General features: G+C 34.1%; 2 protein-coding genes across 2 annotated transcripts in view; one reads left to right on the top strand and one right to left on the bottom strand.

The window, feature by feature from the left end:
- Nucleotides 1–3,003, bottom strand: part of LOC133860937 (phospholipid-transporting ATPase 2) — a 30,470-nt gene extending 27,467 nt beyond the window's left edge. The window contains exons 1-3 of the mRNA XM_062296612.1: nucleotides 2,837–3,003; nucleotides 1,398–1,607; nucleotides 711–924 (exon numbers count right to left, since the gene is read on the bottom strand). Coding sequence (XP_062152596.1) covers nucleotides 711–924; nucleotides 1,398–1,522 — 339 coding nt within the window. The 5' untranslated portion in view covers nucleotides 1,523–1,607; nucleotides 2,837–3,003. The remainder of the gene's footprint in view (nucleotides 1–710; nucleotides 925–1,397; nucleotides 1,608–2,836) is intronic.
- Nucleotides 3,004–17,615: 14,612 nt separating this feature from the next.
- Nucleotides 17,616–20,130, top strand: LOC133859411 (GPI-anchored protein LLG1-like). The gene is made up of 3 exons (XM_062294813.1): nucleotides 17,616–17,703; nucleotides 17,823–17,879; nucleotides 19,782–20,130. Exons 1-3 carry the CDS (start codon nucleotides 17,616–17,618, stop codon nucleotides 20,045–20,047), a joined length of 411 nt encoding a protein of 136 aa, XP_062150797.1. The 3' UTR covers nucleotides 20,048–20,130.
- Nucleotides 20,131–26,639: the final 6,509 nt, after the last annotated feature.

The following is a 26,639-nucleotide window of genomic DNA, read 5'->3' on the forward strand; positions in this document are numbered from 1 at the left end:
TTGCAGTTATGTTACAGGCAAGATAGTAAATATTAATTCCCAAAACTGAGGGGTTGTTTCTCAGACCGCTTCCTCAGTTGATATCTGTTTTGAGTGTTGGGAACTCCTTGCAGACAACACCATTTCTCTTTTAATAAAATCCTATTACTTTTACTTTTATGTCTCATAAAATACACTTTTTCCTTTTGGTTCGCTCCTCCGTGTAAACAAAACACAATATTGTGCTCCTTGGAATAAAAAACACCACTCCATTTTGTATACCATCTAATCAATTATCACTAAACAGATAAAGTACTTCAGTTATAGCAAAAAAGAAATATGCAAAAGCATGTAAATCGCTGGTACATGAACAGATCTATGCACAAACATAAAGAAAGAATCCCTCCAACGGCAGTCCTAATTTTTCAAGTTATCTCCAGCTATGTGCATTGATGGTATCATCCTGAGAAAAAAAAATCCACTCCAATGTACAATGAAAAAATAGATGATGTGATCTTATCAATGAACCAATTAATAATAGTAACTGACTAACTGCTAATGCAGGCATCTCCAAGTAACTACAGAGTAGAAGAAGAGGTGCTAGGCAAGCCAACCCATTTGATCAATTGCCAACAAATGCAAGTTAACTTTGCTCGTTTATTTGAATTTGAAATGTAAATAACAAAACAAACCACAAAAGGAGAAAGAAGATTTAGGAAAAGTTTCCATACAAGTTTTCTCATCCCCTGCCTAACAAGCCAGACTTCCTTCTCATTTGCCTTCTTGTCTGATAGATATCTATTGTAGTCATCCCATGCCTCTTTTGTCGCAGAGACTGCAAAAATAAAGATAAGGGGACCCCATGTGCTGGCAGGATTCACCGGAGTGATTAGTGGCCATAGCTGAAGGCAAGCAATCAACAAAAAGTATTGGTTCATGAACCGGCTGAAAACAGAAGAAATCAAATTAATTAGATTACGGAGCCAAAGAAAAGAGGAAAAAATAACTCTTCGTAAAATCATACTAGATAAATAACTATTCTAACACAAAAATATGCACTTGTTTTTTTCCAGAATATACCTGACTTGTGAAATAACAAACTGTATTCTAGACAAATCTTGAAAATTCAGAAGAGGTGCTAAGCAAAAGAACATGTGATTGGCTCATGTTCCAAAGAAATCTTTTGAACAGTCCGTCATACTCGGCCACAAGAAATGAACATCATCACATCATGGCCAAATGATCTCCACACATATAAAGAATATAACCAAAAACTTAAATGCTATAAAGGATGTCCAAGATATCTAGAGAAAGAGAGTGTGTGAAAGATGATTAATAGAGTACACTACCCAAGCAAACTACCATAGAAGTCGGGATGCGAATCAAAATGAAATCAACAATCTCAATCAAAAAATCACCTGAACTGTTCCCATAGATTTTTTGGGAGGAAGTTCAATAAAGTATATTTTCTGTTAGATATGCGGTTGTCACAGTAAAGATCATGTGATGATTCATCATCATTAATGTAGACGTAACGCTTCATTGTTAAATTAGAAGCATCTGATCATGTTTAAATGCTCTTTCCAGGTTCAATGCAGAAGCTCAATTGAAGTTCAATACTTTGTATCCTGCAAAACCAACGAAAAAAAAAAAAAAATCATCTTATATAGCACAAATCACTATTTTCATCTATATAACACATAACTGGGGTTTATATGGGATCAAAATAGTTGGAGCTGAGTTATCGGAATCAACATGTCAGGCTAGCTATGTGCATGTGGTGCATAATTTTATAACTCTATGAGTACATCAAAACACCATGAATCTCTCTATGGGAATTTTAAGAAAGTACTTTTCTCAATGAATATGTCTATTTAAATACCATTTCCATTTAATAGAAGGAAAGTTCCTTTAAATGCCAATGCAAAAAAAAAACCACGTGTTGCAAAACACATGCAGGGATGCTTAAGCTTATACAGACACACATCACAAAAGATAAACAATAAAATAGAAATTTACAAACATATGATTAGAAATGCATGCAATTGGAATCATAAAAGATTTGAGTAAAAAAAACAAACAAACAAAGAAACAAATTGATTACTCCGATTCATTCAAGGAAAATAATAACACTGTCCTCGGGATTCAACTAGTTTTAAACCTTCTTTAAGTTTCCAAACTACTCTAAAAACTCTTGAAAATAGTTCCTAGGCACAGTGCTGAGAAATAAAAAGGCAGGGGGAAAGGAATTTATTTACACCCATTAAGACAGTCAATCACGCAATTCAACTCAATCGCAGTTTCTTCAATTTGTATGTCACAAAAGAAACGGAAAGACAATGCAATAGTATACTACAATTAAATATTATAACCCAATCTTGAAATTATTTTTAAAAAAAAAAAAATATCACATTCAGATTCAGGTATAAAAGTATTCCAAATCCCTATAATGGGTCTCAGACAATAGCACAACTGCCAAGCACCCAAATCATCTACATCAAATAACTCTAAACATTCCATAGGAACTATCATACAGGCTTAAAATCTCAATCACCAAACCTTTTTTTTTATAACACGAATTTCCAATCACCAATATTTCCTAACATTTAAGGGAAATAAAGCAACACTTTAAAAACAAATTAAAAAAAAAAAAAACTCCCATAATTTTAACCAAGAAAGAACCCCATTAATTAAAATTAGTTTCCATTAATGGGTCATCGAAATTTGACTCAAATTCGACCCAATTAGATCCAAATGCAACGAAATTTCATCGAATCCCTCACTTGGGTACTATGTTTTCGGACCTAAAACTGAAATATTGATTCAGATAGATATATGGAATGGTCAAAGATCAAACCTCTGTTGTTGTTATGCTCCTTGTTGGTGCTGGTTTGGGTCTTTGGTCTCTCTCCCTTCTCGCAATTACCTCCTCTGTTTGAACGAGACGGGCAAAGCTAGTGCGCCTCTGTTTCTACAGATTGACTTGTGGAAATGCACTATGCACACCCTTGGATGCCGTGGAAAATGGGGGATAACCCAGTAACCGTCTGATATCTGATCAAAAGTAACAGATATATTTATATACCTAGATCTTGCCATGTCAGCTTGCATTGACTCTTTCTTTTTCTTCTTCTTTTTCGGGCGATAAGAAAAAATATGAACATTTCTTTTTCAAAAACAAATAATAATAATCCCTTCAAAAAAATAAAAAACAAATAATAATAATAATTACTAAAGGTCCAACCGTTTAACATTTGAAATATGTTATTTGTACAACTCTTATATAACAATTATACAACAAAGCTGATGTGTCCAACATTTTGTTTAAAAAAAAAAAAATGCAGAACACATTAGCATTGTTGTACAGCTAACATATCTCTTAACATTTTATCCACTTTGGTGCGGTAAAAAACCTATGAGATGTATTAGTTGCACAACAATTTCGTACAACAATTACACAGTAATGTTGATGTGTCCAGCATTTTTATTTTATTTTTATTTTTAAAAAAAAAAACGTTGGATACATCAGTATTGTTGTGAAAGAGTTGTGAAAATAACATATCTCAAAACCTATAGCGTAGTTGTCGTAGTTTTTTCAATTGTCAATATCTAGTTTTAAGTATTTTATAAGAAAGAGAGAAAATAAAAGCACCTAAGCATAATCCTCGGTATGACTTAAAACACATAAATCACTTCTTAAGATATGCATTGTTATCAAATCACTTCTTCCCTTAAATTTTTTAAAGGTATATTAAATTAATGGTTACGTCATATTCAATAAAATTTCTCATACATATATGTATTAACTTTGTCGCATCATTTAAAATTATTGCATCAAAAAATAAAAAAATTCAAGAAAAACTAATAAAATAAATAAATAAATAATGTAGTTAGCGGTGGCAGAGTACCACCACCTTGGTGTTTGCCATACTAGCCTTATAGTACAGGCTAATTATACCAATATCCATCTACAAACTATAGGAAGATAGACCGCTAGGATAGCAAAAACCTTCTTATGGTACATTTGACATTGCAATTTTAAACAAAATTGTAAAAAATATATGATTTGGAAGTGTGTTTTTTTTTTAAAAAAACAAATGTGATTTAAAAATGTAAATATATATATATATATATATATATATATGTGTGTGTGTGTGTGTGTGTGTGTGTGTGTGTGTGTGTGTGTGTTTTCAATCGCAATCGTGTGTTTTTAAAAACACAATTTTAAAGATTAAATTGTAATTTTAAAGGTCAAACTATGATTTTATCAAAAGCTTAACTATGTTTTTAAAAATTACATTTTCAAAATGTATGTTTTAAAATCACTATTATTAAATCTCATATTTTGAAATTGCAACTCAAACGAACCCACAAAGAAGACACTTCCCATACCCACTTTGAAACAAAGAAGGTATGAAGGGCTGCCATTTTTAAGACATTGGAAAAAAGCCTCATATAAATTGAAAATGGATTCAAAATTGGTAAATTGTGTGGCAAAATTATACTTCTTTGGCAAGGGAAAACATAAACACCTTAATGTGTTGTTAACAGAAGAAAGCCTGAGATGTTAAGTCAACAGTTCTCTGCTAGATATAGGTGTGTTCAGTAACCAACACATCATTTACTTCTCTTATTTTCACTTTTTTTAAAAACAATCAACTTAAAAATATTTTAACTTTTTTCACTTTTTATATCAAATTATAATTTTTTATTATTATTCGAATAAAAAAAATACACTACAAAATGAAATTTTTTCACTTTTCCATACAAATTATTTCTACTTTATATCACATCAATCACTTCTTATTACTACTCAAAAAAAAAAAAAAAAAAATTCAACTCACAATCTTTACCCCACACATCCACTAACAATCTAGAGTATGGAAGAAGTCATTGTGTCTTTAACCAATACTAATATTTATTATCAAAGACCATCACCGGTAGACTTGAGAGAATATGTAAGGCTGTCTGTTATGATGGACACTTAATCCAAGAATGGTGTATAGATGAGTTGTAGGAATTAGGGATGTACAAGCAGGGCGGTTTTTAACCAGAAATAACTGGTAACCATTAATAACCGCCAACAACCGCTAACCGGAAAAACCAAAAAATCGGAAATAATGACAACCGGATAATCAGGTACCCGGTTGCGGTTACCAGTTATAGCATATATTTGTGTATGTGTGTGTGTGTATATATATATATATATAACAAACGTATCCGCAATTAAACCAAAGAGAACAAATTTGATGTTTGAACCCAAAAAGAATGAAGAAGCAACATGCACATTTTTAAGCATAACCACATGCCACAACAAACTAGACAGGCGGTCTAATTGAGCCACAAGTCTCGATTGGTTTATGCATTAAAAATGTCGTGCCATCTGATAGCTCATTACATTATATTTATTAAGTACATACATATAATTAACAATATTTAATTGAATCAACGTGACTTGTCGCAAACGAGAGCTGCACCAAGTATTAGCAGTCTTAATATTTTAAATAACTTTTTAGTTAACGTTCAATCTAACGAGCGCTAGAAGGTGTGATCAATTAATTAATGGGTTATTGGTTTTCCTTTAATTAAATTTATTAGTTGCTCTTGGTATTATAGGAGGCCTCCGAAATGGAACATACCAGTCATGATTAAGAAGCCATGCTCATGATTGAGACGAAATGTGATTCAAGGTTTGGTTGTTAACTTTGGACTACAACACAAGAAAAATGGGAAAAAACGAGGTTAGGAAATTGCAGTATTTATTTGGGAAGGGAGAAAGGCCAAGCTCATCTTACATGATTTTATTTGCAATCATTTTATTTATATTGAATGAATGGTGACAGTAATATTTACTATTTACTATTTAGCATTGAATATTGAACGGCCAAATATTGGATTAATAAAAGAACAAAAAAGATTCAACAATATATGAAAATCATTTATCCGGTTAATAATCGGATAACCGGCGATTGGTAAAAAAGCAACCGGTATAGCCGGTTGTGGTTGCAGTTGCGGTTATTGAAATGGGAATAACCAAGTACCTTGATTGGGGTTACAAATGCGGTTATGACCAAATAATCGCAACCGCAACCGATTGTATACCCTTAGTTGAAATACTGGATTCTAAACAGCTTAAGGCATATGATCAAGCATGTCTTTGCTCTAAAATTGAATGCCAATTCTAATAAGAATATATATATAAAGGATGGTGGGAAAAATACCTCTAAGAAGAAACAAGAAAATTATGTTAGAAATCTCTTAATTATAAAGTGTGGTCCATATGTCACATTTGATTTAATTAATCATAGTTAAAGGTGTTAAATAATTTATTCCATATAAGAAATTATTTGTGAAATCAAAATCAAAATTATTTCTTCATGTGAGGAATAATTAAGGAAAAGTTTTAATTGAGGGTCCTTGACTTAGATTATAAATATAGAGCATATATACTCCATCGAGAAGAAATTAGTGAGCATAGGTTAAAAGACACCTCCATACTAAATATTTCTTCAGCCTTTCTATTATTGAGGTTCTTTGATTCACTTTAGCAAATATTGTTAGAGGTAATTATGAATCTTTTCTGTTGCATATTTATAACACCTCTGCCTAAACAAGAGTTAAGAAATTAGTAATTTAGATCCAAAGGTTAGTGGACATCAAAGTTGAATTAAAATAATGGAAAAATATACCCAAAATGACACTAACGTCATTTTTTGAGTTGGTTATCGATCACAAGGGTGGCATGATATGGGGTGATCGATCACAGCCCAATGATGTGTGATTTCAAGTGATTTTAAAGCTCTTAAACGATGGTTTATGCCTATAAATACCCCCCACCCCTTAAGCTAAACCTAGCCTCAATTTCGTTTTCCTAGCCTCTTGGAGTGTTCTGCTGTGACGCCCAAAAAATTATATCTCTTATAATAAATGACAAACGCCATTTAAATGATAAAAAGATATTATCATTAGATTTCTATGTGTTTTGAACATGCTATACAAATAAGAGATTGATACGGCTATGTTTAGGGGTCATAAGAAAACCAAAGTAAATGTGTGACCCGAATCTTTGGTCACACGAAACAACAGGCAAACAAACTCCAATTGCTTTGAGGAAAGTGATTTTATCGCCCTCAAAATTAAATAATTATATTTATTTAACTTGGAGCATTACTCGTAGTGTCATCAAACTAATTAACTGGTAATTTTCTGCATTCACTACACTACAATAATTATCAAAGTATACTATAGCATAAAGCGGAATTAATAATTTGAAAATTATAATAGTAAGTCTTTAAGCGAAAAATGTATTATCAATCAAAGACTTAGAGCTTCCAAACAAATATTTCCATCACAATAACAGTTAACCATTACTAATTGAACCTGACAATATGAGCTATTCACTTGGCACCTTTATCCTAGCGAATTTCTCACTCTACTGCCTAACAACCTGCTATTCTTCAAAACGCCGAGGTATTTCATAGTGGAAGAGAATAATTGTGTAAGTCTATGACTTTGAAAGTAAATTATTACAAAATCAGTTATGCATTAAGCCTTTAGGTGACAGTTCATAACTCTGGAATATTAAATTTGAGTTTTCACAAAAGCCTCTGCTATTATGCCATTAAAAATGTAGTTTCATTTTTAAAGAATGGTGAGGCATGATTCCGGTAAAAATCATTGATATTTTAATGCATGAAAATCATGCTATTTAAAAATGTATACATATTCATTTAATTATAACTATCCTCCATATGGTCTATTCAAGCCCTTAACCTCTTCTTGGTAGGGTTGGCGCTGTCCCGAGGGACACGTAGTACAATATCAGTGCCTCGGATATTGCTGCATGCCATCTTATACTAGCAACCCGACCGAATCCAACCACAGATGGCCACACTACTAGCAAAGCCATAATGGTGACACCATCCATACATGTGGCACCGGTTACAAAAAAATCATTAGATCTAAGGCCAAACATAAAAGTAAGTTTCTTTGACCATATGGTCAAGCTCGTATAATAGTAAGTCATTTACCATTATACCACACGGACTGGTCATTTCATACGATGCAAATACTATTCATTTACTTTAAGAAAATCATATATAAGCATTTATCCATTTGAAACAGTAGAAATATGTTATAAAATCAGTAAGCTCATAACATATTATTTTGAAAAGTAAAGCATGCTCATTCTTCTGACATATCACATGTTAAAGTGAAATCAATTTCGTTAGCATTTACTTACCTCAATCGCGCATCCACAATCTGGGACATCGTAATCATCAAATCACTACAAATCACACTTTATTATTAGACACAAACACGTTAGAGGTCCTAATCTCAATATGCAAAACCCTAAACAATCGATAAAGACCCTAATCCTTCATAAAAATTATGTAAACGTATTCTTTTAGATAGGAACGTTTGTTTCTTGATATTCGAACGTTCGTTTGCTAGCTATCGAATCGTTCATCTATATGGGTCAATCGTTCATTTCCTAGTAGAAACTATAACTTAACCTCCTTAATTATCTATTCCCTGGCAGGTTTGATCGTTCGTTCCTCAAGGGTCGAATGTTTGTTACCCTGGATCAAGAATTAAAACTTAACCTAAACACCAATATACATGCAATAATCCAACTTCTCAGAACATAGAGGTTACTACTATCTTTTAGAAAATGAATAGCATAATATTAAGTCCTCATATTCCCGTGTAAAAACTTAATAACAAAACTATTTTTATCAAAACCACATGTTTTATTTAATCAAACAACTAAGCAAGTCGTAGCATGTATTTAAATAGTAAATCACACATGAAAAAAATAAGAGATTGAAGGTGAGGTTACCCTTAGGTAGGAATCCTCCAAGCTTAGAGAGATCAAAACCTCCAAAAGTACCCTCCTCTTTCTTTCTCTCTCGTCTCTCTCACAGTCTAAGGTAGGCTGAAAAAACTAATGGGAATGGTCTAGAGTTCATATTAGCCAGTCTTATAGGGAAACATTCGCATGTAAGGTCAAGAATGGTCCCCCTTCTTTTTTTAGAAAAAAAAAATTACCTGCGTACGAGCGATCGTTCGAAGGATATTTTGAACATTCTTCAGCAATCGTTTGAAGCAAACTCCGAACATTCTCTGTTGATCGTTCCAATAAAACTTCGAATGTTTGTGCGTCGTGGCTTTTGAAAAATAAAACAATTTAATCTTCTTCTTTGTAAGGAATTTGCAGTATTTGAAACTTATAAAAATTTGTGTAAGGTCATTTTATTCTTTCATAAAAAGGTTATTAATTATTTGGGATATTATAGTCAATTTACATTAGCTTAAAGAGTGACCTAAAGGAAAAAAAAATATATATATATACAATTTGCTTCAATAGGCATGTGATATTTTTTACACGACACTATTAAAAACAATTGATTCCACTAAACAAAAGTGACTGCACTTTAATATGTATTTTTTATTTAATGAATTAATCAATGTGACATACTTATTTATTACATATTACTTATTACATATTACCCATTCGTGAAATCATTCTGTAGTTAAATCAAAGTCCATATACTGCTAATTTGTTCAATTCATCTTTTTCTTGATAACCTGATTTAATTACATGATTATCCTTTTGCACTCTATGAGATGTCATCTCACCTTTTACATATAAGTTTTAGTAATCCCACTGAAACACTCAAGCCGGAGCTTTAGAGTAATCATTCTCATTAAATGTACATTAAGTGAAATATTTCCTATCACTTTGTTGTTGTCAAAAGATTTGGATTCCTTCTTGAAGAGGATGTTCCCACAATGCTACATGCGATCATCCAATGGATGGAAATGTTAACAATGGAAAGATCTCCCTCATGAATACATCAAAATAACCTACACTTTACATCTGAATTCACAATCATCTCAGAATTTAGAATAACTATTTATAAGTCGCCATACACGTACACCACTCTTTATTATGGTGTTAAAAGAATGATAACTCACATAGTCCGTTTGGTGTATGTCACTACCTTGCTCTTATACCAATATATCAACCTGAAGCCCTACTTGCTTCTCCTAATCAAGACAAATCATTGAGGTTGACATGTTATAGTCTAAGTGGATTTCTCAATTTCATTTACAACTACGAACAATCTTTTATAAGTTACAAGGGCCTATGACTATGATCTTCTGTGTGATAATTCCTTTACTCAGACCATAGTGAAATACAATGTAACTTAGGTACCTTATATGTATATAACATAAAAATATTCAAACATATATGTACATGTAAAACATTAGTGCATATTTCAAATGCTCAATATTATACAATTATATAAAAACATCATTAAACCAATTGAAGTTTTGGACACTAGTCTCACCAAAGCAAGTAAATTGTGAAAAAAATTTAACAGAACTTAGTCTAATTAGAACCATGCCTCTGTATTATCTTCATAAGAAATTCTCCCTAAGAGATATCTCTCTTTTGAGATAACACTTGCGTCTCATTGAGCCCCAAAACACTTTTGGTCTAGTATGGAGTTAACAACTCCCTTGTTGTTATATCTCTCCAACTTATTATTTCACTTACAAAAGTAACCACTTTTATTTTTTAGGCAAACCACTATGAGAACTTTTCAACAATCCATTCAAACAATGTCTGGATTTTGACTGTTGATAGTATTGATACATTATCATCAATGATAAGGGTCTTATCAATACTGGATATTACCGTTTTACTTGATATCTCATGCACTCATGGCTATATCATAGTTTTGACCTAAAATTAGACTTATTAGATCAAACTTGATATTCAATACTTGAATGCATGCATAAGTCCAACAAAGTACTTTTGCATCTTGCATATTACATGAAATATGCATGCTTACTATGCATGCATACTTGGATACTGTCATATCTTTTTGTTGGCATATTATTTTATATATGAAATATGCATACTTACTACTTGCATGAAAATATTTTGTAAACGATGTGCACTCTAAGGATGTGCTTATATATATATATATATATATATATATATATATATATATTCACACCATTCTTGACACAACGCGTTTTAAAGCTGTGATGTTAATGAATCTATCAGAATTCCGTAGTTAAGCATGTTTATGCGAGAGTAATACCAGGATGGGTGACATCCTAAGAACTCTGGTTCGGGGAGCCAAAAGCGGACAATATTGTATCGTTGGAAGTGGGTCGTTATAAATGATATCATAGTTATTGCCCAACTTGAGATGGGGGGAGCGTGCACAAGCCTATAAGGGTCACCAGCTGGTAGTTGCTGGAATGCCAAAAATGGCGTTATCCTATAATGGTTGCTAACGAGGACGCTAGGTCCCAATAGGAGGTGATTGTGACGTTTCACATCGCCTGGGTATAGGAATGACGATGTGCTTATATGTACATTCGCATTATTCTTGACACAACACGTTTTAAAGTCTTGATGGCCATGAACTTATTAGAACTTCGCAGTTAAGCGTGCTTATGAGAGAGTAGTACCAGGATGGGTAACATTATGTGAAGTCTGGTTCAAGGGAGCCAAAAGCAAAAAATATTATGTCGTTGGGGGGTGGGTCATTACATTTTGGAATGTGAAATATTGAAAGGATAAGAAATGTCATGTAAGTATTTATCATTGCATTCAGGTAAAAGATATGGATAAATTGCATAGTATGACATGACTTTCATGCATGCATGACAATCATGAGCTTATCATTATCCAGGCATGACCCTATGGTCTAGATTATGTTTTTGTTTTTGCCACTTGGATCAAATAGGCAAGATAAGTGACCGACGCAACCATTTACTGAGTTTGAATGTTTATTCAGACCATAGTCAAATACAATGTAACTTATGCTATGTTTGTTTCGGCGTAAAATGATTTCGGCATTTTACGGTGTTTGGTAAGGGCAAAAATAATGATTAACGAAAATTATTTTCAGTTTGACCGTAAAAGCTTCTTTAATTTTTGGAAAAGGATTTATAGTTTTAAAAATCGTAAATCGTTTTCCGAAATTAAACTCTTCGTCCTTGCACGCACGTTTGATATTTGATTGCCGGAATCCGGCAATGGTCGGTCGTCGAAATCTAGGCAGCCCCGAAATCCGCCAACATCTGGCCACAGGATTACTGCCGGCGTTGGAATTCGACAACATCTGGCCACCGTCACCGGATGTCGGCAAACTAGATTCCGGATGAAATTGGCCGGAATCCGGCCATGGTCAGAAGCCGGCCGAATCTGGCCAAAATGGTCGGGATCCAACCGGATCTGACTGGATCTGGCCAAAATGGCCAGGATACGGTCGAATCTGGATGGATCTGGCCAAAATGGCCAGGATCCGGTCGGATCTAATAGGATCCGGAGGAAATGGCCGTATGCTGGCCAAAATGGCCGGGATACGGCCGGATCTGACCAAAATGGTCGGGATCTGACCGGATCTGGAGGAATCTGGCCATTTTCGCCGAATCAAGCCAAACATATGAGCCGAAATCAGGCAACGGTGACCGAACGTTGCCGAATTCCGGCGGCAGTTGCATTTTCGCCTTTCGTAATTTTTTTGTACGAGTCAAACGCCGAAAAATATTTTCAAGAAAATCATTTTTTCTAAAAATGATTTCGTCAAAAATATTTTACAACGGAAAACCATTTTAAGTCGAAACAAACGGAGCATTAGGTACCTTACATTTATATAATATGAAAATATTCAAACATATATGTACATGTAAAACATTAATGCATATGCCAAATGCTCAATATTATACAATTATATAAAAGTATCATTGAACCAATTGGAGTTTTGGACACAGTCTCACCAAAGCAAGTAAGTTGTGAAAAAGACTTAGTCTAATTAGAACCATGCCTCTGTTTTATCTTCAGAAGAAATTCTCCCTAAGAGATATCTCTTTCTTTTGAGATTACACTTGCGTCTCATTGATTCCCAAAATACTTTTGGTCTAGTATTGAGTTAAGAACTCCCTTGTTGTTATACCTCTCCAACTTATTATTTCACCTACAAAAGTAACAACTTTTATTTTTTAGGCAAACCACTATGAGAACTTTTCAACAGTCCATTCAAACAATGTCTAGATTTTGACTGTTGATAGTACTGATACATTATCATCAATGATTAGGGTCTTATCAATACTGGATATTACCATTTTACTTGATATCTCATACACTCATGGCTATATCATAGTTTCGACCAAACATTCGACTTATTAGATCAAACTTGATATTCCAATACTTGGATGCATAGATAAGTCGAAAACATTCAAGCTTAGAAAGCTTTCTAATCCTGCGACAGACGCAACCAAATGAGCAAGATTAGAAAGCTTTTTACTTTTATTGAACTCAAATCATTCTTATTTTCTGTGATTATGAGAGTGATGATTATACAACGGGTTTAATTGACATATGATCAAGAGGGTTAGATATGCTATATTCAGGGAAGACGGATCGTACTATACCCTAGTATAGTGTAATTTAGGTAGACGGTTCGTGCCAGCTGAAGATGAGTTATACCATTCCATTGATTATATGTATCCTATTAAAGAATTAGATAATCCATATCTAGGGAAGACGGGTCGTACTGCATCTTAAAGGTTAGGTGAGCAATCCGTGCCAACCGAAGATGGACTATACTTATTCTTTAATAAGGTACTTTCTTGTTTATTTATAGCATGCATAGAATGAATTTATTTGATTAATCATTGACGTGCAGATAGCGGTGAAGTCAATACTCTACTCTCTCTCTCTCTCTCTCATATTTCAATTCCTTTTTGCATTCATTTTATGCACTTTAGTCAACAACAAAATCAACAATCTCTTCTTAAATTATTTTTAATCTTCATAAACTTGATAACAACACCCTTACAGTCGTTGAGATTTGACACTCTCTCTATAGCCTTATCCTACAAGGATTCGTTCTATTGCGAGTGGTAATTTATTATTGATATATTCTTGCTTGAAAAAAACTACATCATCATGCTATACATGCTTATCATCTATTTTCGTCTCATTCTGGTGCCGAGGGACATGTAGCCCAATGGTCTTTCGTTTCATTGTACCTAGGGGTACGCAGCCCAAGGGTCTTTCATTTCATGGTGCCAAGGGGTACACAGCCCAAGAGTCTTTCGTTTCATACTGTCAAGGGGTACGCAAGCCAATGGTGTTATTGCATGGTGCCTTGGGGTAAGCAGCCCAAGGGTCTTTAGTTCAGCGTTTTGTTCCACGTACATGCTTGTGCTTTCGTGACTTACATCATACGTGTTCATGCTTTCAGACACTTATGCAATTTTCAACATTTCATGCTTTTTACATCATTCTCATTGTAACATAAATCCTTAACTCATTTGAAATCATCTTAAGACATAACTTAATATAATTGAAGGTATTCAAATCAATCACAAGCATATATAATCTCAAAATATTATTGGCTCGGTTTTATCATAAATCTAACTTTCATTTCATCGTAAAAGCTTCACAAAAGGTAATATCTTTTCTCAGTGAGTCGAATACTCACTTAGGTTGGTTGACAATTGGCTATGAAAAAATCTTCCTTGTAAGCCACGCAATGTATCACTGTACAATATATTGTGATAACAATTAATACAAACATATAGTATTTTATAACTCTAAATTTCCAATTAGTTCTTGAATTGCACAAGAATTAAGACCCATGGAAAACCCACAAATTTATAGGGTTCCATTTGACAACCCCTTAACTAATAACAATAGCCCATAAGATTATCTTAGGGTTAGAAACACAAATTGCTAATTTTACAACACTTAGAAAAATCTAGGGTTTTGGGTCTTACCTTGCTTTCTCACCAAAAGTTAAACCCAATGCTTGGAGATTGTGTAAAACACTTCAAAATACACAATACCTAAAGAAACTTGAGAGATCAAACTCAAACTCTCAAAAATCTACACAAAATCTAGAGGAACTAGGATTTTCAGAGTTACTTTAAAATGATCGGAGAAAATGTAGATCTTGTAGCAATGATCACGTTTGTGGTGTCAGATTTGAGTTTGGAAGCTTCAATCTACCAAAATCTAGGGTTTATTTTAAACCCTAGGAGAGAGGATGGAGAGAAATCATTTGAGAGGAGAGAAATGGGGAAGAAATGAGCTAAAAATTCGCTTCCGGCAAGTTCTACTAAGGCCTGTCTGGACACTTTAATGGGCTGTCCGAACACTCGCTAAAAATACAACTTTCTGCCAAGCCCGTCCAGACACAAGATTTGCTAGTCCAGACACGTGCCGAGAAGTGAACCTACTACCTAACCCGTCCACAAGCCATCCGGACACGCCAGGGGACATGATTCTACTGCTTGACCTGTTCGGACACAAAATTGGTCCATTTGGACGCATAACTCAGAAACTCAATTCTAAATGTTTCCTAAGTGTTTTTTTTCCTTATTTTACCTAATTAATCACTTAATTACTTTAATTCATATTTTTAACACTTAATTAACATCTTTGACGTTACATCTTCAAACTATATCATGTGCCAACAAATGGCCAAAATGAAAGCCAACAAAGGGCTGAAATGAAGCCAAGTATAGCCTTAAATGGGCATAGGTCTTTAAACAATGCCACAATGGTCAGGCCAGGGTCATTAAACAAGACCAACAATGCCAAAATGTTGGGACAACAAAAGGCCAAAAGATGGGCCACATGGGCCAAACATATGCCTCTTGGGCCTTTTTTATTTTATTTTATTTTTTTATCGATCTTCTTTTTGGTTTTTCATTTTGAATGAAACAAAACCCTAAATAAGCCTACAAATTGTTCAAAATCCATTCTAGCTATCAATAACATAGTTGCTTAATTGGATCCACAAATTTAAGGGCAAATAGAATTAGGTGCCAAAAAGAAACAATTAGGTTGATAGATGCTGAAACTCGAGTTGAGTGGTTTGATGATGCAGCCAAACCTCAAATTGAAGCAACTATTCGTGAAGAACAGTAGGTCTGGCAGAATGAGAAGAGGTGCTGGGTCAATACGGTTTAGAGACGATGACATGGCTACTAGTGCTAGAGCCGGAGATAATAGTATAACAGTGTTTGAGAAGCCTTCACCAGCTACTGAAAGTTGCAGCAGAGTAAGTAGGGTAGTTGCTAGCGAGGAGTGAGGACAAATGAAAACAGTGGATGGTAGTGCTGGGCCATGGGCGGTTGGCAAAGACACAACAACGGTAGACCGTAACGGCAAGAGGATGGTCATTGGAGGAAGCATAAGGCTGCCGGAAGTGGTGTTAGTTACTCTTTGACCAGACGAGATTATTATTATTTTTTTTCTTCAAGAAAACTTTATATGTCTTGTACTTTGGGCATGAACCCAAATTGCATCTTGTGTGTGTGGTCAAGGACTGACGAGATAAAATGAAGAGACACAAAAGTGAAGCAGAAGGATTTTTGTGTCTTGAAAAGGAAAATGAAAGAAAAGAGTGCACAAGACTGGGATCGGACATTGACTTTAGCCTAAGGCTATGATACCACGAAATAAAATTGAAGTGGAATAAAAAAAGTAAACACAGAGATTTATGCGATTTGGTCTATGGCCTACATTCACAGGACAAAGTCCTAAAGGCTACATTCTAATTTAAATATATTCAAATATGATTTGATTTGATCACAATCAATGCTGAAATCAATCCCATAATATAAAATCAAATTTCGTAATATATTTTAACATGTGGAACCTGTAAAATGGGGTTACATCAATGCAAAAAGAGTTCAAAGCCCTCATATTCTTACACGCATGAAAACCCTACTTTAAGTATGTTCGAAAAAGATAGTTCCCTATGAAAAAGAATAATTGTTTGTGTGTTATCCATGGTCACTAGTGGCTTAGTAATTCTTGTTTTATTTTAGTTCAACTGGATTTGGCTCCAATTTGTGGAAAACATATTGTTTCATTTTTTTATAATACTTTCAAAACTATGCAATGTTGACTTCCTTTGGATGATTGTATGTGTTCCAGATCAAGTCTATGGCCTAGAATATGATTATGGTCATTTTGTATTTTAGTTCTTCTGATATGCATAATATTATTTTTGTTCATTAGACTGACAGTCAAAAAATTGCAGGATTTCTTTCCACAAAACAACACCAGAAAGTTGTTATGGCAAGTATTTGGCATAGAAGCTGTAAGCATGAAGAAATGATGTGGAACACATTCACCATGTAGGTCCTAACAACTATATTGACTCATAACGAATCAAAAAGACACAAACGTTGTAATAACGTAAGTGATTGTCGCCACTCTCTTAAAAGCCAACCCAACAAAACAATCAAGAGATGTTATTTTATATCATTTTACATGTGTTGTGTATGCAAATAACATTTTGTTACATACACCTTTCTTTCCCACCACATTTCTTGCAACTTTTTCCTATCCTCCCTCTTCATCTCTCTCTCTCTCTCTCTCTCTCTCTCTCTATATATATATATATATATATATATATATATATATATGTGTGTGTGTGTGTGTGTGTGTGTGTGTGTGTGTGTGTGTGTGTAACAAATCTCCCCACTATAAAAATCCATTGAGATAAAAAGTTTGTTAACGAACTGTGGAAAGTCGAACCATGCCAGCCTCCACAGCCGGGTCTCCGAAGAAACCATTGGAAAAGATGACTTCTTTGGGTCATTTTCTTTATTTGTTTCTCTTCTCCTTCTTTCTTTTGACAGGATTGGCCTCCTCTTCCACCTTCATTTCAAGTAAATTCTTTTTCTTTTCCCATATAATTTGTATACATATTCTTTATGAGTTCTTGAATATAGAACATAATTAAATGGCCATTTTTTTAATGATTATTTTTTCTTATTTACTATTGCAGAAGAAATATTTGAATCACGTGGATCTGCTAGCCGTGCTCTCCTTCAGATCAAGAAACGTACCATTTTTTTATAACTATTCCTGTTTTGCTCTATAGTTTTCGTTTTTCCATTTATTATGATACTAGTGATGCAACTGAAAATATGTGCACTAATTGTTTACGATGAATTGAGATCCGAGGCAATACATTTTATTTGGGTTATCCATTTGAATTAATAAACGGCCCAAATCGTGAAAATAATTTTAAAAACAAATAAATAAAGACCAGATCGTAGTTGTGAATATTGGGTGGCCAAACCACCCAAACGAGTGGTTTAGCCGCTCCTAAAGGGTGGTTTGGGAGTGGTTCTTGGCCACATGGTGGTTCTGCCACCCACAATGTCTGGTTTAAGGGTAGTTGAACCATCCACTTGGCCAAAAGGGATGGTTTGGCCACCCCCGATGGTCGATTTAGGGGTGGTTGAACCACCCATTTTGTAACATCCCCAAATTAACCCCTTGCCTAATCTCCCTTGGTACTTAATGGTTTATTTTATTCACTTTTCCTAATTTCCCCTCAGTATCCTCTAAACCCTTAAGTAGTAAACTTAATCATTATGTTTCTAAGTAGGGTGCTACACCCTTGGTAAAAAAGGGTGGTTTGACCACCCCCGATGGTCAGGTTGGTGGTAGCCGAACCATTCCTTATGGCCAATGGGGTATTTTGGCCACCTTAACAATCACACAGAAGCTCAACATCTTTTTTGTTTTTTTTTTTTTAAAAAAAAAGTAATAATTATTGTCTATATCTCAGCCATCCATTGTAAATGGACAATCTAGATAAAGTGTATTACACCGGATCTCAATGTGTTGTGAATGTGGCTCTCCTCTCTTGGGTTCCTCATTGATAAATCGATCACAATTAAGGATGATATGTTAAATTTTTAATGGTCAAAATAACATTGGTAATATTGTTGAATAATTTTGGATGGTTTAATTTCTTATTTTATTCATTCTCTCTCTCTCTCTCTCTCTCTCTCTCTCTCTCTTTCTATCTATCTTTTCCTTCTATAGAGTTTAAACTACATTTTCTTTGACATAATATGTTTAATAATGTAAAACATTTCCTGTTGAAAATATTTTCTAAGAAAATTAATAATTTTCAAGTTTTTGACTATCATCCTAAAAATATTTTATGTAATTCTTTTTTCGTGAGGGAAGGTTTGGAAAGAGCAGTTTTGAACAAAAAATGTTTTTGTCTTAAAAAAGTGTAAATTGTTTTACGAACAATAATGGGGTGTTTTACGGCTGACTATGTTTTTTAAGTGCAGCCAAACACCAAAAAATATTGAAAATATCTATGGAAAATGTTTTTTTGTCGAAAGAAAAGGATCTCTATTGTTGACATATAATCTTTATTGTCACTAGAGAAGAGGAAAAAGAGGATGTGGGCCTATGGTTATCTCTTGCTTAATTTATAATTCGCATCTAATCCATTGTATCTAAAATGTAAAACTTAACGCATTTTGACAAATACTTGAAATATAGATATAGATTCAAGCATTCAAGATACTTTTGTTAAGTTTAAGTAATGGATAATGAATATGTTTTGTCCATGAAAAGTTATCCAAATTTCAAGTTCAGCTCTTAGAAATTTCACGGGCCAAGTTGGTTCTTATGTTTTTTTGCATGGTTTCATTTTGATAGTTATGTCTTATACCATTTAATGAATTGACATGATAATTTTTTTTTTTTTTATGTGTCACAATTTTAGTACTTCAGAAAAGATAAAAGAAAAAAGGAAAGTACCCGCAACGTTTTGAATTTGGATGCTTTATCTTCCACTTTACGATAAAAAAAAAAAGTATTGTAAGAAAAAGCAAAAAGAAATTGGAAGCAAATAGAGTGTTAGTTTTGACTTTATAATGTCATTATAACATGATTAGGTTAGTCGAGGAATTTCATGTTTCATTATGTGCAGCATGCAGTGTAGACTTTCAGTTTAAGAACTATACAATCCTCACAAGCCAATGCAAAGGACCCAAATTCCTGCCAGCAGGTTGTTGTAACGGTTTCAAGGACTTTGCATGCCCTTATGCGGATGATATTAATGACATGACAAATGATTGCGCCATAACCATGTTTAACTACATCAACCTCTATGGGCGTTACCCACCAGGCCTATTTGCCAACATATGCACAGAAGGAATATTTGGTCTTGAATGCACCACAGAGATAAGAATCTAAAATAAAATGTAGTTTGACTTATGAGATATGTGATATGAGAACGTGAGATAATGTGATAAGTGAATATGATTGGTATATGTATTATGGAAATAAGCATGACATATGCTATGTATTGGTTTAAGTTTGAAATGATGTTTTACATTATTATGTTATAAACTGTTTTACTGCTCTATTTTATGGTATGTGGGGTTATTTACATAGTAAATAAATTGCGAAGGAAAATATGTAGTTTTATTGTTATGTATACACAAACCTCTAGGCTTGGTTTGCAAACAACTATGACTTTAGAAATAGACCCTTTAGTGAAAACCCAACTTTGTAATAGTTGTTTAGTAAACAAAAGTTAGAGAAATTTTCAAAGGTAAAGGGAGCTCACATCACACACATATTGGTCAGAATGATTATGCTTGTTGATCCGTGGACTCACACATCCACCTCTAAAATTGTGGTAATTTTACAAATGTCGCCATGGAGGCATTTGGCGTAGACCCATACGCATGTTTGGACTTTTGTCTATGAGGCTATCAGGAGTCCTCCATTTTAAGGGTTGACTTACTATAAGTCAAATGAAGTGTTTGTCTCATCAAAAATCGTGTTTCATGATAGGGATGCTTGCTTAAGTCCATAAATGGACATTTACAACTTGCATACCATATTTTACTGGTTCTCAACTACAAACCCATCTGGCTGCATCATATAAATGACCTCATAAAGTGCGCACTTAGAAAGGCAATCTTGATGTCCATCTGACAAATTTCATAATTGAGTTGCGTGACAATTGCTAAGAGTATTCATATTGACCTAAGCATGGCTATTGGTGAAAAGGTTTCCTCATAGTCAATCACTTCTTTTTGAGTAAAACCTTTTACAACCAACCTAGCCTTGAAGGTTGTAACCTTCCAATCTACCCCTCTTTTATTCTTGTAAACTCATTTACAGCCAATAGGTTTAATGCTATTAGGAGCTTCTACTGTTGGGAATCGGTTTGCAAAAACATGTTTTCGCAGCGGAAAATAAAAAAATTCTCAAGCCAAGATCGAACTTTATGAAGAACAGGTGAAGAAAAATGTTATTTTAAAAATAAATTGTAGAGCAGAAACACTTACTTGAAAATTACAGCCACTCCTTGACTTTAGGGCAAAACTTTTCTTCTTTGATCCTTAAGAAAAAACGTGCAATCTTTGGGATCACGAGCTTTCATATCTTCTCACCAATGACTAATAATAACCAAGAGTATGAGCTCTCAACTTTTTTTTATTATTTTTTTTTCTCTTGAAACTTAAACTTTTTCTCTGAGAATTAGCTCAAGAAAATTAGTTCTTAAAAACTTAATAATTATGTAGATCAGTCTATAATTATATTTAAAAAAAATTACATTTAAGCCTCCCAAACTACTAGCCGTTTTTTAAGTAGCCCCTAAACTACTAACCCTCGTACTGTGGCCCCTCAAACTACCAAATAGTGCCAAAAAGAACCATTCGGTCAAAATATTCCTATAATACCATTACCATGTGTCATATAATCAATTTTAAAATAATAAAAATTAAAACAATTTAAAAATTAAAAAAAAAAATGAAGGGGTGGCTTTCGGTCAAATTTTGGCCAATGGGGGTGGCCGACCCCCCTCCATTTTGGCCAAAGGGTGGCTTAGCCACCCTCATGGCCAGTCTAGTGGTAGCCGAACCACCCCCGTGGCCCTTGGGGGTGGTTCGGCCACCCCACAAGACAAAGAGAGAGAAAGAAAGAAAAAATGGATGAGGGTATGGCCCTTGGGGGTGGTTTGGCCACCCCACAAGGCCAAAGAGAAAAAAAAAATGTTAAGGATTTGGCCATTGGAGGTGGTCGAACCACCTCTAGGCCAAATGGGGGTGACCGAGCCACCCCCAAGGCTCTTGGGGGTGGTTTCGGCCACCCCCATTTTGCTTTTTGGGGATGGTTCAGCCAACCCCAAACCGGCCATAGAGCCACCCCTCATTTTTCTTTAAAAAAAATTTTCTAAACTTTTTTTAAAAAAAAATAATTTTATTAATTTTATTATTTTTTAATTGAATATATGACACTTGGCAATGTTATTATTGGAATATTTCGACAAATGGGTCTTTTTGGTACTATTTGGTAGTTTGTGGGGCCATTGTGCTAGGGTTGGTAGTTTAGGGGGCTACTTAAAAAACAACTGGTAGTTTTTGGGGCTACTTAAAAAACAGCTGGTAGAGTGAGAGATATAAGCAATGTAGGACAAGTAGAAGTAGAAGTTCTCGTTGAACTAGAACTCTAACTAGGTACATGACGGATACGGCCATGGAATAATTCCCTAGCCCATGCGTCATCTCTATTAATGTCCTTGGGCTTGGAGTAAAGGCTTGGGTTTTACTCCAAGCCCAATCTCCCATGTTGCATCTTATGTATAGTTTCTCTCTAGTCCATATTTTAATTAAATAAAACAAATGACCTAATAAATAAAAAGCCCAACTTGGTTAAATTACTTTAGCTTGGTGACGAACTCCAAAAGAAAAAAAAAAAAAAAAAAAAAAAAAAAAAAAGGCTTGTGACCCAGTTAACTCTGAAACTATCACCAAGCTCCTATTTAATTACATTTAATTCCACTAAAGAAATGTAATTGAACTCTAGTATTTATTTATTTTTATCAAATCAATTAATCCCTTAAACTTACTTAATATTAACTTTTGATTCCTCCATGAAATATTTCGTACTAGAATTAAAGCCAAAGATACTATTATTAATTCTCTACCTCTTAATCCTTGAGTTACTGATTTTATCCATTATTCTCGTACTCGTGAAAGACTTATCACATGTACATTGTATTTTCGTATTTCATACCAAAATACTTTGGCTAGAGACTAGAATAATCCAACCCATAAAATGTATCTCAAGGGGAAATGTCTTATCCTTTTTGATAAAGGACTTAGATTCCTTCTTGAGAAAAGATTTATCACAATGATAATTGTGATCACCCAACGCACCGAAAATGTTGACCATAATATTGATCTTACTCATAAATGCATAAAAGTGATCTACACTTCACATCTAAGTACACAATCCTCTCAGAATTTAGAATCAATATCATAAGAAGTCTTGTGAGTATTAGTCTTTCCTATTGTCTGTTCAATGGATAACACCTACACATCAACCTGAAGCCTCTAACTTTGCTTGATTAAGATAACTCATAAAGATTTTATATGTAACGGAATGCCCAATTCCATTACCAACTACGAACTATAAAATTTTTAAGACTACAAGGATTATGGGCTAAGACCTTGTGTGATAACCTTGTTACTCACACCACAGGCCATATTCAATGTAATCCAATGACCTTTCACATGCATAATATACAAAATCATTATTAAGCATGTAAAAGATCATATGCCATATGCTCAAAAAATAGATCAATGAAAAACAAAATTTATTCATAACAAACTCATATGTCAATAGTGCATTGGGATCTAGGACATAAACCCCAACATTTACAAGAATCCAATCTTTGTTAGAATACATGGATTCTAACTCGGTTTCCATGGCTTTGACCCAATGGTCTGCATCCACATCATTTATGACGACCTTTTTTATTTATTTTTATATTTTGAGAATATACAAATGAGTGATCACAGTGGCATGACTACGTGTCCTTGAGCCAACTCATACTTTCATAGTACACATTCTTTAACGTGTACCTGATATATCAGAGTAAGAGAAGTCAAGCAACGGAATACAAAATCTAACTGTGGAAGTCAACATCATAAATATAAACTGTTCCTTACACAAAAGTGCCAATTAACGTCTATATGTTTAAGGCTTATGCATAGATTATACATAACAAAAGAATGGCTATCATCTAAGTGTTACAAGTCACACTAGCCATATACAAAATATACATCAAAAGAGACTATCCAAGTCTACCACCCCTACAACTCAACCGGCAAGCATTAGTTGTAGTACTCCAAGAAGTTTGCAACGGAGTCATCCTCCGCATCACCAGTACCTGCATCCAAAGGAGCTCCATCTATACGGTTGTGGTGATAGCCACATCCGTACAGGTGAAAGTATGAGTTTACCACCTTAATAAGAAGTACTGAGGCCTCAGTGGTATAAGACTCACTAAATAAACAATGCACACAAACATAATATACATGCAAGATTCAATAATGTTATTCCCAAATCATTAAGTCCACACATCATCAAGTACAAGTCACACCGTTTATCACACTCTTATATATTATCACAGTTTCCAATAACAATAAACCACACGTGCCATAAGCAATACTCCGGACTTACCAACTTCGCAACAAGGAGCAACAACTCTAGACTTACGCATAGAACTTAAGAATATAGACTCACATGTGCTAGAGGTTGCATCCATCCGGACGTCTCAGCAATGCTTCTGGACGCTCATTAGTATTCGACAAGAAAATGGATTTCCTTCTCAGACACAAACATAAGAAGACAGCTGCATCCATCTGGACGACAGGGCAACACTGTCGGAACGCCAATCCTTATTATGAAAATTACGTGCAGTAGAAGTGCAACTGTTTGGACGTTAGGACAATACCGTCTGGACGAGGCCTTGATATGGTATCGGTTGCACAGTTGTCCGTCCAGACGCTTTCAGCTACCATCCCGATGCCGCCTAGAGAAATCCGTTTCAGACTTGTTTTAGGTCTGCTGAGCCTAAAAATAGAGGTCTCTTGGCATGTATTATTTACAGAATTAGGTATTGAATTCTTCATATCTTAGAGAGTATATTTTAGGGAGAAATTGTGATGATCCGCTAGCTCTCAAGTTGTTGTTGTGCTCGTTATTGAAGTCTATCTTAGGGAGGAGCCTTAAGGTAAAGGAAGCCATAATATTAATTATTAATAACAATAACTCACATTAATAACTCAATCAAAATAAATACAATTATCTTCAAGAACAAAACAAAACGTTTGTTATGATTAATATCTTTAGTTTGATATGTATCTGTTTTAATTCTACTCTTTCTTCAAATAGTTTTTTCTTCGCCAAATTGCTCGAGGCCTACGCTTTTTTGAATCCAATCGTAAACATTATGCCAGTAATACCTGTGCTATTTTTTCTCTTAGCTTTTGTTTGGCAAGCTGCTGTAAGTTTTCGACGAGATCTTGAATACTGTCCTAGAAAAATTCATGATTTATTCTAAAAAAAAATTTCTAAGAATTGATAAGATCATATAAGTCTTATAGTATAAAGCTTCGATTCAAATATTGAATTTCTTGTATCGCTTTACTAAGTTTGGAGATCACCCCATTTACTAATTCGGACCCCTTTTTTACACCGAAAGAACCTATTAAAGCCCCCCACAATTAGATACTGTGGATATGAAGAAAAAAAAATTGGTTATGAAAGACTTGACTCATATTACATTACAAATGAATTTCTGAAAATTCTTTTCTATTTCTAGATTTCTAAAAATTATAGATTTATAAAAACCATTTTTTGGTGTCAAAATAAGGTATATGTGGTATAAAAATGGAGAATCTATTCTCTTTTTTATTTTTTTTTCCCAAAAAAATGATCTTGGAGATTGTGTAATGCTTACTCTCAAACTATTTGTTTACACAGTAGTGATATTCTTTGTTTCTCTCTTTATCTTCGAATTTTTGTTTTTGTAGGTTGGTCCAGTCTATTGCTGTTTCCTTGTGCCTATTTCGACTTAGGGGGTTGGTTTATAGGTACAACCTTTGTAACTTCATGGTATGCACACGAATTGGTGAGTTCCTATTTAGAAGGCTGCAACTTCTTAACCGCGGCAGTTTCTACTCCTACTAATAGTTTAGCACACTCTTTGTTGTTACTATAGGGTCCAAAAGCACCCAGAAGAAGTGTAGGAAGACCTCAAAAGTTTGGGCCCATTTTGATGCACTTCCTTCTATAGATCCAAATGACACAAGGATATGGGCAAAATGCAAGTTTTGTGCTCATAAATATATAGCTAACAGTTCACATGGAACTGGAAATCTACAGAAGCATATGAATGTTTGTGGGGGGAAAAATGATCATGATATTCAGCAAATGCTCCTATCTAGAGATCAAGGAACCCTGTCAGTAAGTGCCTCAAAATTTTGTTCTAAAAGATATAGAGAATTATTGGTTGGTACGATTATTAAGCATGACTTGTGATAAGTGCTTAAAAGTGCATAATTTCTCTATTAAAAAAAGCATTATCATACCATGTTTTATCATAATTCTTGCATTTAATACTTAATTGTGGAATAATGTTTAATTATTAAATTTGAGCTTAAATTGATATAAATGCAATGAATTGTATTTCTTTTTGTAGGAATTGTTGTAGCTTTCAAGCGACTGGACCACTTGGTGGAATTGACAAAGAAGCTGGGAAATAAGATTGAGGCAGCAGCTCTACACGTTATTGGCAAAAAGGTTTTGGAAGAAAATCCTTCAAATTCCAAGATTTTAATGAAGTTGGCATTCTCACTTCGGAAAGATTTAAAGTCTAAATCAAATTTGACTTTAAGAAAAGAGAAGTCGACAAAATCTTTTATTTAGGAAAAGAATCCAGATTGAGCACGTCACTTTATTTTCATCATAACTTTCAGCT

The sequence above is a fragment of the Alnus glutinosa genome, chromosome 2 (assembly GCF_958979055.1).
Source record: "Alnus glutinosa chromosome 2, dhAlnGlut1.1, whole genome shotgun sequence".
Classification (NCBI taxonomy): Eukaryota; Viridiplantae; Streptophyta; class Magnoliopsida; order Fagales; family Betulaceae; genus Alnus; species Alnus glutinosa.

Excerpts from the sequence above, each read along its gene's own strand:
- LOC133859411 (XM_062294813.1), top strand. The coding sequence starts at position 17,616 with ATGACTTCTTTGGGTCATTTTCTTTATTTGTTTCTCTTCTCCTTCTTT. Across the intron at positions 17,704-17,822 it reads CTCTTCCACCTTCATTTCAA|AAGAAATATTTGAATCACGT; the intron begins GTAAATTCTTTT and ends TTACTATTGCAG. Across the intron at positions 17,880-19,781 it reads TCTCCTTCAGATCAAGAAAC|CATGCAGTGTAGACTTTCAG; the intron begins GTACCATTTTTT and ends CATTATGTGCAG.